Raw genomic sequence first — 14,226 nt, forward strand, 5'->3', positions numbered from 1 at the left:
TGCAAAGAATGCTAACTTTTCTTTCTCTTTGGATGGACTATTTTTGAAGCTGTGCTTTTGTTCTCTGCACAGCTGTGCATTCCATTCCATATTGTTCAATATTTCAGGGGAAGATACTTGTTCCCACTTTAATTTTGTTTGCTTTTGTTCCTTTCACGTGCCCTAAAGCCATTAGTGCTGCACCAAGACAGCAGCATCTTGGATTCCAGGGACCTACGCTTAGAGAAACGCACTTTGTTCCGGTAAGAGAAGAAAATGGGTTTCAACTTAGCCAATGTCTCTAAGAGTTATTATAGTTGCCTTTATGACTAAGTGAAAAATAGGCACTACCTTTGTTATGTGTGTGGCTACTAAAAAACTATGCAGCATAAATGACAAAGCAATACGTTTAAACCAGTTCTACCCTCAATATACTGTTAATCATCAAGGGCCAGACAGAAACCTAAAGAAAACCCAGCAAGACTGGCCATAAAACAGAGAGGCCTCAGGTGTCATGGTGAGGCCACATGGGACTGGTTATTCTCCCCATTTTTACTACTGCTGGGCTCTGCTCTGGGAGTAACTTCCTTAGAACATGCCTGATTAACCAGGGAAGAGCCTGGGAGAGGACTCAGAACAGCAGCCTTGACTTCTTTGTATTCAAGCAAATCCTTTTAGTTTCTTCTTGGTACCATCTCCTAGTGTGGAAGAAAGAACACTAAATAAGGAAAAAAGAGAGGCCTGATTCTGCTACTTAATATTTGTGGGACCTTATACAAGTCTGAACTTCAGTTTCCTCATCTGTAAAATGGGTATAGCAATCCCCGGATGCAGCCTGCCTGATAGTTATGAGGAACTTAGTTTGTGAACTTTAAAGTGCTATAGAAGTATGAGGTACTATTAAACCTCTACTTCCAAAGAGAAGAATTAGGTTACATTTTAAAATAATTTAGTTCCATAAGTAGCTAATTGCTTTTCATGCTAGGTATTATGCACACCATGAGGACTTAATATCAATCTGAAAGAAGTCATTTTCAGATTCACTCATTGGGAACTGTAAAAAAAGTTATATTGCATATAATTGAAATTAAGAAGACATTGGATAATACAGATGACATGGAGCAAATGTCTTAATGAAACATTATTACTGATAGCAGCTGTCTTTTTAAATGAAGATTTCCATAGACTTAAATGTATTTGTCGCAAATGGTTTCTCCACTCATTTCCATTCCTTTCCCCAGGCTTGATCTAGTCCCAATTAATAGGTCAGTGGGACTGAAGGCCAAGCCCACCAAGCCAGTCACTGAAGTGTTGCGGCCTGTGGTGGCCAAGTACGGTTTGAGTCTTAGTGACCTTGTGGTGAGACTAGTAAGTATCTTTTAAATTATGCTTTAAGTTCAGCATAACTTGCCGGTAAATTAAATAAGTAAATACTGTTCAATGAACTTTTCTCATCTTGGCATTCTCCATTTTTCTTACAAATGATAATCGTCAGTATTTGAGAAGAGCCATGTTTTCATCAGCATGGGTAATCACTCTTCCAGTGCAGATTGCAACCCCTCTAAACCTCGAGAAAGTGTTTCATATATCACTGTGGCCAAGGAAAGTTTATCCTCTGGTGATAAGCCTGTCTGAACTGAGCTAGGCTGGCCTGAAGATAACAGATACACACTCCATCTGTGGTGGAGTCCATATTTGAAACCTCGCCAATTTGAGAGTTGAAGGTTACTTCTACATGGGAATGAGGCATTAGGGGAAAAAAATAAGAACATGGTGTAAAAGATTCTGAAGGCTATTTTAAGATGGGTAGACCACTACCCATGTTCTCATTTGCTTTGGGTATCATGTAGTAGGCCTGAAAGAAAGAGCCTTAGAGACTAGGCTTCTCATTTCAGTTTTGCCATTTACTGTGAACTGGAGCAAGCCACTTGTCCCTCAGAGCCTGTAAAGTCAAGGAGTTAGACTAGATGATATTTGAAGTTCCCCCAACCCTCTTTGTGCATGGTTATCCAGTATCATTCACTGCATGGCTTTTATTTCACATGGTGTTGTTTTGTCAACATTACTTTGATCCTTCCCACTGCTCAAGCCATTACATGTATTGTGGGCAGCGAGAAAAGGTAGATGATTCATTTTTGTTTTTCACCTGCACAACAGTTCTAAAAAAATGTATTTACTTTTAGTTATTCCCAGGCTCTTTTTCCCACCAGCCTAACCTACCCCATCTGGTACTGAAATGTATTCCTTCTTCTCATTAGTACAATAGCTTTGAACTCTCTGCAGCTACAACGAGAGGAGTCAGGGTCTGTCTCTTCCTAAGAAAAGGATAGGGACTGGTCCTGGTTTTCACTGGTCAGGAGAACTCCTGGGTGAGGAGTCTCTCTCTACCAATGTAGGGAGTCACTTTCTCTGCAGTTCACAGTCTTAAAATAGTAGCTTATAGCGTGAGGAGGTTATGGGTCTTCCTAATTTCAGAACCAGTTCTCCAGCTACTATGCCATTCTGTCCTAAGAAGAGCATGGAGAAAAACCCAATAGAACTATAGTAGACTTTAGCCAGATTTAGTGAACTGTAAATTTCCCTTCCTGGCATAAAATTATGCCTTTGTTATTACTTAACCATTCAACGGCCACAAATCTCTCTTTTTGTCATTTATTTCAGATGTTACATTTGACATGCTTTTTACCCACGAGTTCCTCTGAACTGATAATAGAATGTCCCCTCTCACTCTTAATGTTCTATTTAAATTTGAATTTGGCATAGACTTCGTGTGCTTTGTCACAGCCTAATAATTTAACGTTTGACAGTAGGAATTCATTCTATCTCTGTAGCTCAACGACTGAGTATGTAGTCATAGAATCGTAGATCAGGAAGGAACCTTAAGAGGGGGTTGTGGCCATTCTACTGCCAAAAACAAGGTTAAAGTCATGGAATCTGAGGATTGGAAGGGGCCTCAGAGGTAATTTACTTCAGCCTGCACCTGAAGAAGAATTCCACATAAGTGGTTCTCCACTGATGGGGAACATCTTCCAAAGCAGCACACTACTTTTGAAAAGCTCTCATTCTTAGAAAGTTTTTCCTTATATCAAGCCTAAGTCTGCCTCTTTGGATTCTCTGCTCTTGTTCCCGGTTTCTGGAATGATGAAGAACAGTTTTTTAGGGGACATTTTGAACTGGTTACCTCATAGTCTTTTCAAACCCAACATATCCAAAACATCAAATTGTTTTCTCTACAAATCTTCCCCTCTTCCTAAACTTCTGTTTCTGTTGGGAATTTGACCATGCTCCCAAGTATGCAGGTTCACCGTCTCACAGTCAGCTTTGTATCTTCACTGTCCCTCATCTCAAATATCTCTTGCCAAGGTTTATTGATTCTTACTCTGCACTATCTCTTAAATCCATCCTCTTGTTGCCATTCTCATGGTCATCTCCCTACTTCAGGCTCTTATCACTTCTTACCTGGAGTATTATAGGAGCTTCCCTGATTGGGCTCCTTGCCTCAAATCTCTTCCCTCTTCCATCCCTCCTCACATAGCTGCCAGTGGTATCAAATTCAAATAGAAATGGGCCACAAAGCCATACATAGGGATCCCTGAAAGCCTCATATTGACTTAGAAACTCTACATTAACATTCTTTTCTGTTTTACTTTTATTAAATATTTTCTAATTACATTTTAATCTGGTTTGGTTCGCACTGTAGACCCAAGGGCTTTGCTTTGATGCCTCTGACTTATATACACTAGGGAATAGTCTAATATAAATACACTGGCAAACAAAAGACCCAAATTTAGAAACAGCCTAGTTAAAACTGAGTTCTACAAGGTATCTTTATCTGTAAAACTAATTTTTTTTGAAACCATGAAATCTCCATTTAAAATACAATTTGAGCTGGTATTTATTTCTAAAGAAACAAACCTTGCTGCTATATAGATTAGCAAGCACTTAAAACAGTATCCAGCACATAATAAACATTTAAATGCTCTGTCTATACCTGAATCTATTTATCTACTGAACAGTAATTTGTCTTTCAGATGTAACAGTAGGAGTGAAAAATAACCAAGTTGATTTTTCAGTTCTGTGGTATTCCTAGAAATTAAAATATCCTATAAATTGATAACAATTTAAGTCCTTGGACGATCTCGCTGCCACCTCAGTTTTACATTTCAGATGTCCACTTGCTTGACGAGTTTATTTGTACTCTAAAACACACTGTGATCTGCCCTCAGAGTGGAGAAAAGGAGCCGCTTGATCTTGGTGTTCCTATTTCTAATTTGGATGGACAAAGAGTGATCTTAGAAGAAAAGGATCCCGCTAAAGGGAAAGGTAAACACACAGTAGGGCATTCTGTTTGTCCACCTGTCCATCTGTTTCATCCTACATCTCCGATGTGGGGGGGTCACTAAAGGACAAGGGGCACTGCCATAGCTGCTCCTTCCCCCAGGAACTGCATCCTGCTTGCAGCCGTAGGAAAGAGGGAAGCCCTCCCTCTGGTCTAATGGCATCCCTCAGTGGGCTTAGGAGGGACCACCTTCCTCAAGAATGTTAACATATTGATTTGAATATTATTAACTGCCCTTCGCCTCCAAACTGGCTTTTGTAAAATGAGTGAGGACTATAACCCTATAATCAGGAATATTTTTCAATGTATATATTATATATTATATTATATACATTCCCAGCTGTCTGGGAAAATATATATGTATGTGCATATAATATGTATGTGTTTTCCCAGAAATTTCAATTTAGGCGGTTTCCTATATTCATGTACAGTCTGTATTTAGATCAATATGGTACTTTTTGTGTGTACATATGTTATCTGTATGAGTCCAAATGCATTACATTTCCTAAACAATGTCTAGAAAAAAATTGTTGCTATTCTTATTGGCTTTTATTTTAATATACTCATGTCTAAGTATTGGTCTGATACATGCAAATGAAGATTGCCATTTCTTCCCCAAAGAAGTCTAGTCTGCTGATTTCATTCATGACAAAAGAAGTACTTTTCAGTATTTGAATACATGAAGCCAATGGGACACATCCCTCTTTATTGTGCTTCTTTTTTTTTTTGTATTAAGGGAGAAAACACTCAAAAGATTTGGCCAAATCCCCTCTTTGTCTGTCCCCTGCCATCATTTCCTCTTCTTTAACTTAAGGGGCTTGGATTAGAGAACCTCCAGGGTTATTTCTCATTCCCTTTAACATTCTGCAGTTCCCAGAAGTTTATATTACATTTATCTCAAAATAGCTCTAAACTTACTACTTTTCACCTTTGGTACTTCCTTGACCACAAGTTATGCGTCATGGACAATAATAAGGTGAACTTCTTTGTTCTAGGAAATAGGAATTTTTATTCTTTTGAATGACCTCTCTATAAAATACATGTTACAGATATCTTTAAAAAGACAATGTTTAAGAAAAACATTTGCTTTTAACCTTTCTGCTTAGAGGGTTAATCTCACTTTCAAAGACAACCTAAGTATAATTGAATTTCAATGTTTGGATGGGTTCGTGATGTCCCAGAATTATAAAGCTATCTCATTATGTTTAGTATTCACAGACAAACAGAAAGGTGCATCAGCCAAACAGAATATAGCTGTAATTCCCAGTTCCAGAAATCACTCTGCTACGGTAATACTTCTCACCACCTTTGTTCCATGCATTTTCTCATGGTTGTAAGTGTGTCTGTAGAAGTGGAAGCTTTGGGGCACCATGCCAACCAAGCACCACCCCTGGCCCCGACTATAAATATACATGTTTCTGTTGACCTCACTAACAAGCTGTGTTTCTCCTTTTCTCTGAGCCCAGAATTGGAGGGCCACAATTCTGTTGGGGATTCTTGGCCTTCCTGCAACTGCTCAGTTCATTTCATTTGTGGTCCAGTCATTCAACTTAGAATTGAACCATTGCCCTTTCTTTTCTCATGGTGCTGCTTGGGGTTTAATAAAGCTATGCTTGGTACAATCTCTACATTTTATGGGGTTTAATCGGTATGTGTAAAATCTATAACTCCACAATCTATATTTAAAATGTTTCTTGTCTAACAATGTATTTAGTGTTTGTTATCATGTATCTCAAATGTAAGTAGTACTTTGACTTTCCTTCTGATACAGGGAGAGGAAAGAACACTAGGCAAGTCTAATTCTATTAAAATAAAAGGAGAAAATGGAAAAAATGCTAGGGATCCCCGGCTTTCAAAGAGAGAAGAATCTATTGCAAAGATTGGGAAAAAAAAATATCAGAAAATTAATTTGGACGAAGCAGAGGGTATGTGAACTTTTTAAAACTTCAACATGTTTTAGTAAATGCAATAACAGTTTTCAAGCAAAATTATTAAAAATCATTGTTTTTTCTTAACCATTTGGAAAATTAAATTCCTTTCACTCAAGAATATGCATCTTCCATCATCATATTAGCATATTTATATAATTGGTGTAACTCAGAATAGGATAAAACCTCATTAATTTGGATTATTAATCACTGGATTTATTTTAATAAAAGGCTATGACTCTTTGTATTAAACAAATATTTATTAAGCAATTGTTATGTGTAATGCAATATATTAGAGATGACATGGATGGTTTCTGTCCTCTAAAAGTTTATACCTAGTAAGTAGAGGAGATAAGGCACATAAAATATGACAAATGCTTAAGAATACCAGTGCTGAGAGCTCAACTAAGGAAGGGATGCCTTCCATCTTGAAAGGAAGCTTGAGGCAACATTTCAGGGGGGTGATGGCATTCAATCTGAATCTTGAAGGAGGCATAAGTTATTGACAGATAGAGGTGGTTGGAGAGGGCATTCCAGCCATAGAAGACAGTGTGAACAAAAGTATGGAGGCAGGAGAGACTAACCCATCTATAGGGACTGATAAGAAATCCAGGTTTTCTGGAACATAAAGTATTGAATGGGTGATAATGGGAGAAAAGACTGAAAATCTGGGGTGAAGCCTGATCGTTGAGACCCTTGCATTTGGTAGAAGCTTAAAAAATGTTTGCTGAGTTGAATTGAATTGAGTGCCAAGCAAAGGATTTTGGAATGAAATCTGTGCAACTTAGAAGGCACTGAGAGTTTGTGAGCTATAGAATGAAGTGTCTCAGCAATCAAGAAGATACAACATTTTGTGATCAGAAGTATTTTCACACAGTATACTCAAATTCTGAAAGAACAGCTCCCTTAACTAGGTGAAATGTGCTGCTTGCTACCTTGTTTATTCTGTTAATTTGCTTATCTAACCCTTTTTGTCATGGATAGCTCAAACCTAAACTTCTACCCAGTCTAAATGGGACCCTAAATTGTAAAATTAGTTGCATCCAAATTAATGAGGTTTTATTATACAGCTTTAAAGCAGTTTTGGCCATGGTTTACTTCCCATTAATGTTGTGGGACTGATAAAGATCTTTATTTACTCATGAAAATCACTTTTTAAAAAGCCATATGGTGACCTATGGTTAGTATCAGATCTTTTTGCATTTCCTTTATAGATGAAAGATGCTATTGAAAAGATTAAGGGGAGAAAGAGGTAACTGTCTTTATATAAAACCTCTTTCCCATAAAAAAAATGGTACCAAAGTAAAGCAGAGGGATCTGGGGGTCTGATCCCAGCTCAGCCTCTGATTTGCTGTCTGACCTTGACCAATCTGGGCCCCAGTTTCCTCATTTACAACATGAGAATGGACTCAATGATCTCCTAAGCATTGAAAACTGTCAGAAAGTTACAGCTTTTACCATAGTTGTAACTAAAAGCTTAAATTTAGTTAGTATAGCAGTTAAAAATGTGTCTTGTAACTAACCCTTACTAACTTTGCTGTAAATATATGACATGTGTTAACCTCATTCTTCACCAGGTAAGTAGTTTGTGGTATTTTTGTCATACTGAAGTTAAAAATTAGAAAACTTTACTTTGATGGTATATGTCCAAGGAGTATCAGATTTGTGATTTTTGTATTCTAGCAAGATATTTTTAAGGGGCTAAAAAGGATTTAAATGAAACCTTTTGGACATGCACTAGTTTGAGACTAGATAATGGCTTCACTTGTGACTCACGTTCAATCTTATGCCTTGTGTAAGGGGTGAAAATCCAATCAGTAGTAGGGAAGGGAGTAGTACGGAATCACAATTCTGTATTTATTCAAGAAGGAAAAAGTGTCCAAAGGTGCTGTAAGAGCTCTCTTGTTCTGAGGAGGAAGCAGAAGGGAACAGAGCTGTTGTTCTTTTGGTGCAGTGTCCCTCCAGCACACACAACATCAGAGTGGTAGAAGCACGGCCTACATCTAAGTAGGTAGTTGGTAGTCTGGACCCTGAACACTGGAGGAAAAGGGGTGTCCTTGAAGGGAAGGCCTTTCTTGTCTACCCATCTACGCAGGCAACTTGGCGGCTTCCTTTTAGAAAGATTGTTGTACTTGAGAGCCAAGAACTCTGTAAGGGTGGCCCAACTGCAACTCTTCCTGATTATTCAGATTTCCATGAATTTTATAGCTAGCGGAAAGTTGGTCCATGAAACCAAATGGTTTTATCAAGGGATACTTTATTTTCATTCCAAAGGTTATGTTTATTCATCTGAGTCATGTTGTGGGTGGGGAGAGTAGGGTCCTGGAAGAGCATCATTGAGAAGGGGAGGTTCCTGAGATTAACCACCATTTTGTGGGGCTTTTCTGCTATAGAACAGTCTCATTCCTTCTCATCAGGCACATGGCAAGGCTTTTAGCAATTCTTTATTACCTTATATACCAGTGGTTCCTTCTTGCTCCCACAATGTTAAGGATCTCACTACTTAAGCCCACTCTGGGATTTGTGTTGTGACTATAGCCCTTTGGAAAAAGGTTAAAGGAGAGAAATTTGAAATAAAATTCCTTGCTTTGCTCTTGAGTTGAAATGAGACCCTAAGTGACTCATTTCCATGGGCTTCTCTTCCAGTTTTTAAATGGAGACACTATTTGATCAGTGTCTTTTAAGCCTTCAGGTGTTAAATGATAAATAGTTTTTAAAGAAAGGTAAAAAACAAATCTTCTTTAAATGGCACACCTCTGTTTAATTGGATCACCTCTATAGGTACAGAGGTTTTGATATGATTATGCTAAAATATAAAGATATTGAGTGACGCTCAGAGTAAACATAGTGGTGATATGGGAATTAGTGTAAAATGTTATTTAATGTATTTTTAAAATGTGCCCTGAAAAAATTCAGGCATCTAGATCTTCATAAATCTTTGTTTTTAGGTACGCATGTATAGCCATTGTAAACTCTGAAGACATTCCCTTGTAGGGGAATCTGTAGTAGCTCTGCCTTTAATTATGAGTGAGTAGTCCTTTATATGAAATAGGTCCCTGATTAATATAGCCCTTCGTTCCAGGGCACTAGAACTACAGGGTAGCAGGTAACTCGGTGGCCTATTGGGAAATAAATTTGGTGATTGTTGGCACTTATCAGTGATAAGTTTTCTTTAAAATGGTCAATATGGGTTTTTCCCCCAATAGAGTTTTTTGAGCTCATTTCCAAAGCTCAGAGCAACAGAGCAGATGACCAACGTGGGCTGCTAAGAAAAGAGGACCTTGTCCTGCCGGATTTTCTTCGTTTACCACCTTGCACAGCAGAACCAACTGCATCTACTCCTGCAACAACAAAAGGCCTGACCAAGAGGACTGTAAAAAATGGTAGCAAGGAGAAGGCTTTACAACCAAATGGAAAGCTGGACTCTCCTCCAAATGGTCATGAAAGTCCAGTGAAGAGCCCAGGGCCTGCAGAGAGTAAGCCCAAACCCACTTTGACTGCCCTCCACAGTCAGAAAACTCCCAGCGTACCCTTCGGTGCCCCATTGTCTCCAATTCCACACATCCAAGAAGGAACAGCCTCCGCACAAATATGGAAGAGGCAGTCCAAGGAACTACATATTGAAGGCATACAGACTATAGATGATGAGAATGTTGCCGACTTAACACTTGTGGGTGAAGGAGATATCAGTAGTCCTAACAGCACTTTATTACCACCTCCTCCAACACCACCGTCAGATGTTACGAAACTTACTGAAGCCAACTACTCACCCCCAACTCCTCTGACAGATAAACAGGAAAAACCTGGATATCAGAGATCCGTTTCAGGTATTTCTAGATTTTAATTTTTTCCTCTACACTACAACTACTTTACTTTTTCACTGTTGTACCAGTATTCTATATCCATTTTTCAGTTTGAGAAATCCAAATTAGGTAACCTCTCTGCACCATACATTTTTGAGTCAGAAGTTTCTTTGTGACAGTCTCTTCATCATTAAAATACATTTGGTTGATTTTTTAAATGCATTTTTAAAATATTGAGTGCTATGAGGTCTGAAATTGGTAAATAAGAGATTATTGGGGTATGCAAATTCTGATAATCTTTAATATCATGAAGATTTTGCTAAAAGGATAAAGCACTTGCTGACCATGAAAGCTGCCTCCTGCTCTAAAGAGGGTTTGAATTTCAAATGTAGACACAGCAGTACTTCTGGTAATCATTTTTGCCCCTCTATTTCTAGAAGTGAAAAATCATTGTAGGTTCCTAGATGTCTTAATCTTGCTGTTGGTGTAATTAACACTAAATAACCATTTAAAAACAACAACAAATCATTGCTACTTAAATGCAGTAGAAACTGTTGAAAATCAAATCATTGGGGAAATTCAATCAATTTGAAACGGTAATGAAAGTCCAGTGAAAAGACCAGGCCTTCAGCAAGCAAGCACTGAATCAAAAATTGGGAAAATTTAAAGTTTTATGGTCTAAGACCTTTTCAAAAAAATACTACTTACCACTAGTATATCAAGTAAGAAAAAAAGTGGCATTTAATTTCTAGCACTAGGAATAAGCACAGTTAATGGTATGCATTTGGCTAGAATTCATTTTAAGTTGAATCAGTTTAAATTTAAAAATTTTTAAAAAAACCATAATGTAGAGCAGTATTTTCCCTAAAATCAGAGTGTGAAATTTGGTGTTGTCCAAAAGTATACAATATGCTTTTGTAGCAAATGCTGTTTCCATGTGCTGCAGATGTTCTAAATGGAAGTGCGGCTTGTGGCACACACATGATTATATCATCCATCAGCATATAAGCATGTTCAGAAAATTTTCCAGAAACTGTCTTCATTTTTACTCTTTCACTGAGTTATTGTGCCATGGTTTGTCAAACCACCATTTCTTTAATGTAAGATAGCATTAATATTTTTAATATATATTTTTACATGGTGAAGTCTGTTGTTTCTTTTATGTCTTATCAATGAGATGTAAATACCTTCTGGATTGTTATATTCTTCTCTATGGCAATGTGAATGATTTCTTTGGCTCTATGGCATTCATTTCCATAAACTGACGGAAAAGATCTATGATCAATTGTTGACTGACCTGGGACCCAGGGCTTCCTTTTGAGAACATATGAAGTGCATATTTTCAGTGTATTTTATGTACATATGTATAGATCTGTATCTCCTTTTCAGAATATGTTGTATACCCGAGTGGGTTTTAGTTTTTCTCTAAGTGCTAATATGACAACCCTTACCCTTGCAGCTTTAGAAATGGAGCATTTTAATGCATGCATTACATTTCTGTATAATTACTGAACTGTAGCTTTCACCTTTTCTGTTTTCTGCTCTTGCTTTGTAGATACCTTTATGTAGTTTTTACATGTATTTTGTATGTGTTCTTTTGAGAGGAATAAACTCTAGATCTAATTACTCAACTGGTTTTATACTTTTCTCTTTTTTTATTTGATCACAGTCTACCTTTATAGCAAACTGTAGCTATCATCTAATTGAAAGCAATGAAAAATGTTTCCATGTGATTAAGTTAAATGTACTTTATGTGATGTTCTGGTACCTTTTTAAATGTTAATGGTACCAATCTAGACATAATATAAACTGTTATATGTGGAAACTAAAGATATTAAAGTAAAAACAAAGATCTATTTTCCTGTGGAAAGTGAATAGATTTGTTGGGAGACAATGGGATTGTAACAAAAATGATATAACCTTTGATATCTACATGTGAAGTCTGAGGTTTAGAGGTTTACTCTGATCACCTCAAAGCTTTTTTTAAAAATTGTATTATATTTGATTTCAATTCTGGCATACATTTTTAGTAATCTTAGTCATGTAGTCATATAAAAAATTCATATTACTTGAGTGTTTTGGTCTTACCCTCAAATTGCTTTTCTTATTTGCCCATCTACCTGTTCCCTTGTCAGTTATTTTTCATGCTTCCATAACTCTTCCATTAAATGAGAGTTCAGTGAAAAGAAGAAGTCAAAGTGAAATCTAAAAAACTTGTTATGTATCTATAGTTTGTGTAAGTTATAGTGAGAGGTAGAGAAAAGGGAGGGAATAGGATTTTGGACTATCTGTATGTTTCACATACCCCTGTTATTTCTTGTTGAAAAAAAATACTGAGAATTGTACGTACTGATGACATGAAAGGCTTGAACTGAAATGATTCAACATCATCCCTTTCAGGGGATCCTCAGAATTTGGCCTGCTGGAATAGTAGGATAGTTTTTCCAGATCTATACTGACTCTATCAGTACCAGACCTGAAAGCAGACATGTGTGAACTGTCTTTAGTTTTCAACAATCATTTCCGTAACTATCAAATTTTCTCTCCCTCCCTCCCCAAGACAACATGCAATCTTATACGGGTTCTACGCATACATTCCTATTAAACATATTTTCACATTAGTCATGTTGTATAAAAGAATTAAAATAAATGTTAGAAACCATAAGAAAAACAAAACATAACAAAGGAGAAAATAGTCACTTCATTCTGCGTTCTGACTCCATAGTTCTTTCTCTGGATGTGGATAGTATTTGCATCATGAGTTCTTTGGAAATGTTTTAGATCCTTGCATTATTGTGAAGGGCTAAGTCTATCAAAAACAATCCTCGCACAGTGGCTGTTACTGTGTATAATGCTGTCCTGGCTTTGTCCACTTCACTCAGCATCAGTTCATGTAAGTCTTTCCAGGTTTTTCTGAAGTCTGCCTGTTCATCTTTTCTTATAGCACAATAGTATTCCATTACATTCATATACCAAAATTTATTCAGCCATTCCCCAATTGATGGGCATCCCCTCAATTTCCAGTTCATTTTTGTACATGTGGATCCTTTTTCCATCTTTATGATCTCTTTGAAATACAGCCCTAGAAGTGGTATTGCTGGGGCAAAGGGCATGCACATATTTGTAGCCTTTTGGGCATAGTTCCAAATTGCTCTCCAGAATGGTTGGATCAGCTCACAGCTTCGCCAAAAATGAATTACTGTTCCAGCTCTCCCGCATCTTTTCCAACATTTATCATCCTCCTGTTTTGTCATATTAGCCAATCTGGTAGGTGTGATGTGGTACCTTAGAGTTGTTTTGATTTGCATCTTTTTTAAAAAATTATTTTGTTTTCAGTTTTCTACAATCACTTCCATATAGCTTAGATTTTTTTCCCCTTCCTCCCCACTCTTTCCCCAAGATAACGTGCAGTCTTATATAGGTTCTACACATACGTTCTTATTAAATGCATTTTCACCTTAGTCATGTTGCATAGAAGAATTAAAATGAATGAAAGAAACCATAAAACATAACACAACATGAGAAAATGGTCTGCTTCATTCTGCAATTCAGTTCCATAGTTCTTTCTCTGGATGTGAAAGACGTTTTGCCTCGAATCCTTTGGGAATTTTTTAGGTCCTTGCATGGCTGTGAAGGACTAAATCTACCAGAAAAGTTCCTCGCACACTGTTGCTGTTGCTGTGTACAAAGTTCTCCTGATTCTCCTCCTTTCACTCAGCACATAAGTCCTTCCAGGCCTCTCTGAAGTCTTCCTGTTCATCATTTCTTATAGCACAATAGTATTCCATTACATTCATATACCACACATATACCACAACTCTTTAGCCATTCCCCAATTGATGGGCATCCCCTTGATTTCCAGTTTTTGGCCACCAGAAAGAGAGCTGCTATAAATATTTTTGTACACGTGAGACCCTTTCTCATTTTTATGATCTCCTGGGGATACAGTCCTAGAAGCAATATTGCTTCGTCAAAGGATATGCACATTTTTATAGCCCTTTGGGCATAGTTACAAATTGCTATCCAGAATGATTGGATCAGCTCCCAGCTCCACCAGCAATGAATTTGTGTTCCAACTCTCCCACATCTTCTCCAGCATTTATCATCTTCCTGTTTTGTCACATTAGCCAATCTGATAGGTGTGATGTGGTACCTCAGAATTGTTTTGATTTGCATC

General features: G+C 37.4%; 1 protein-coding gene across 9 annotated transcripts in view; it reads left to right on the forward strand.

The window, feature by feature from the left end:
- The window catches only part of RGS12 (regulator of G protein signaling 12), a 263,351-nt gene that overhangs the window by 197,462 nt on the left and 51,663 nt on the right, over positions 1-14,226 (forward strand). For 7 of the 9 annotated variants that reach the window (XM_072620075.1, XM_072620077.1, XM_072620076.1 and 4 more), the window contains 6 exons: positions 169-242; positions 1,221-1,347; positions 4,206-4,302; positions 5,528-5,607; positions 6,090-6,243; positions 9,453-10,073. In XM_072620075.1, the coding sequence (XP_072476176.1) occupies positions 169-242; positions 1,221-1,347; positions 4,206-4,302; positions 5,528-5,607; positions 6,090-6,243; positions 9,453-10,073 (1,153 nt within the window). Of the gene's footprint in view, positions 1-168; positions 243-1,220; positions 1,348-4,205; positions 4,303-5,527; positions 5,608-6,089; positions 6,244-9,452; positions 10,074-14,226 lie in introns of those variants that run through there. The other 2 variants (XM_072620078.1, XM_072620079.1) reach the window with 2 other exon arrangements.

The sequence above is a fragment of the Notamacropus eugenii genome, chromosome 6 (genome assembly GCF_028372415.1).
Source record: "Notamacropus eugenii isolate mMacEug1 chromosome 6, mMacEug1.pri_v2, whole genome shotgun sequence".
NCBI lineage: Eukaryota > Metazoa > Chordata > Mammalia > Diprotodontia > Macropodidae > Notamacropus > Notamacropus eugenii.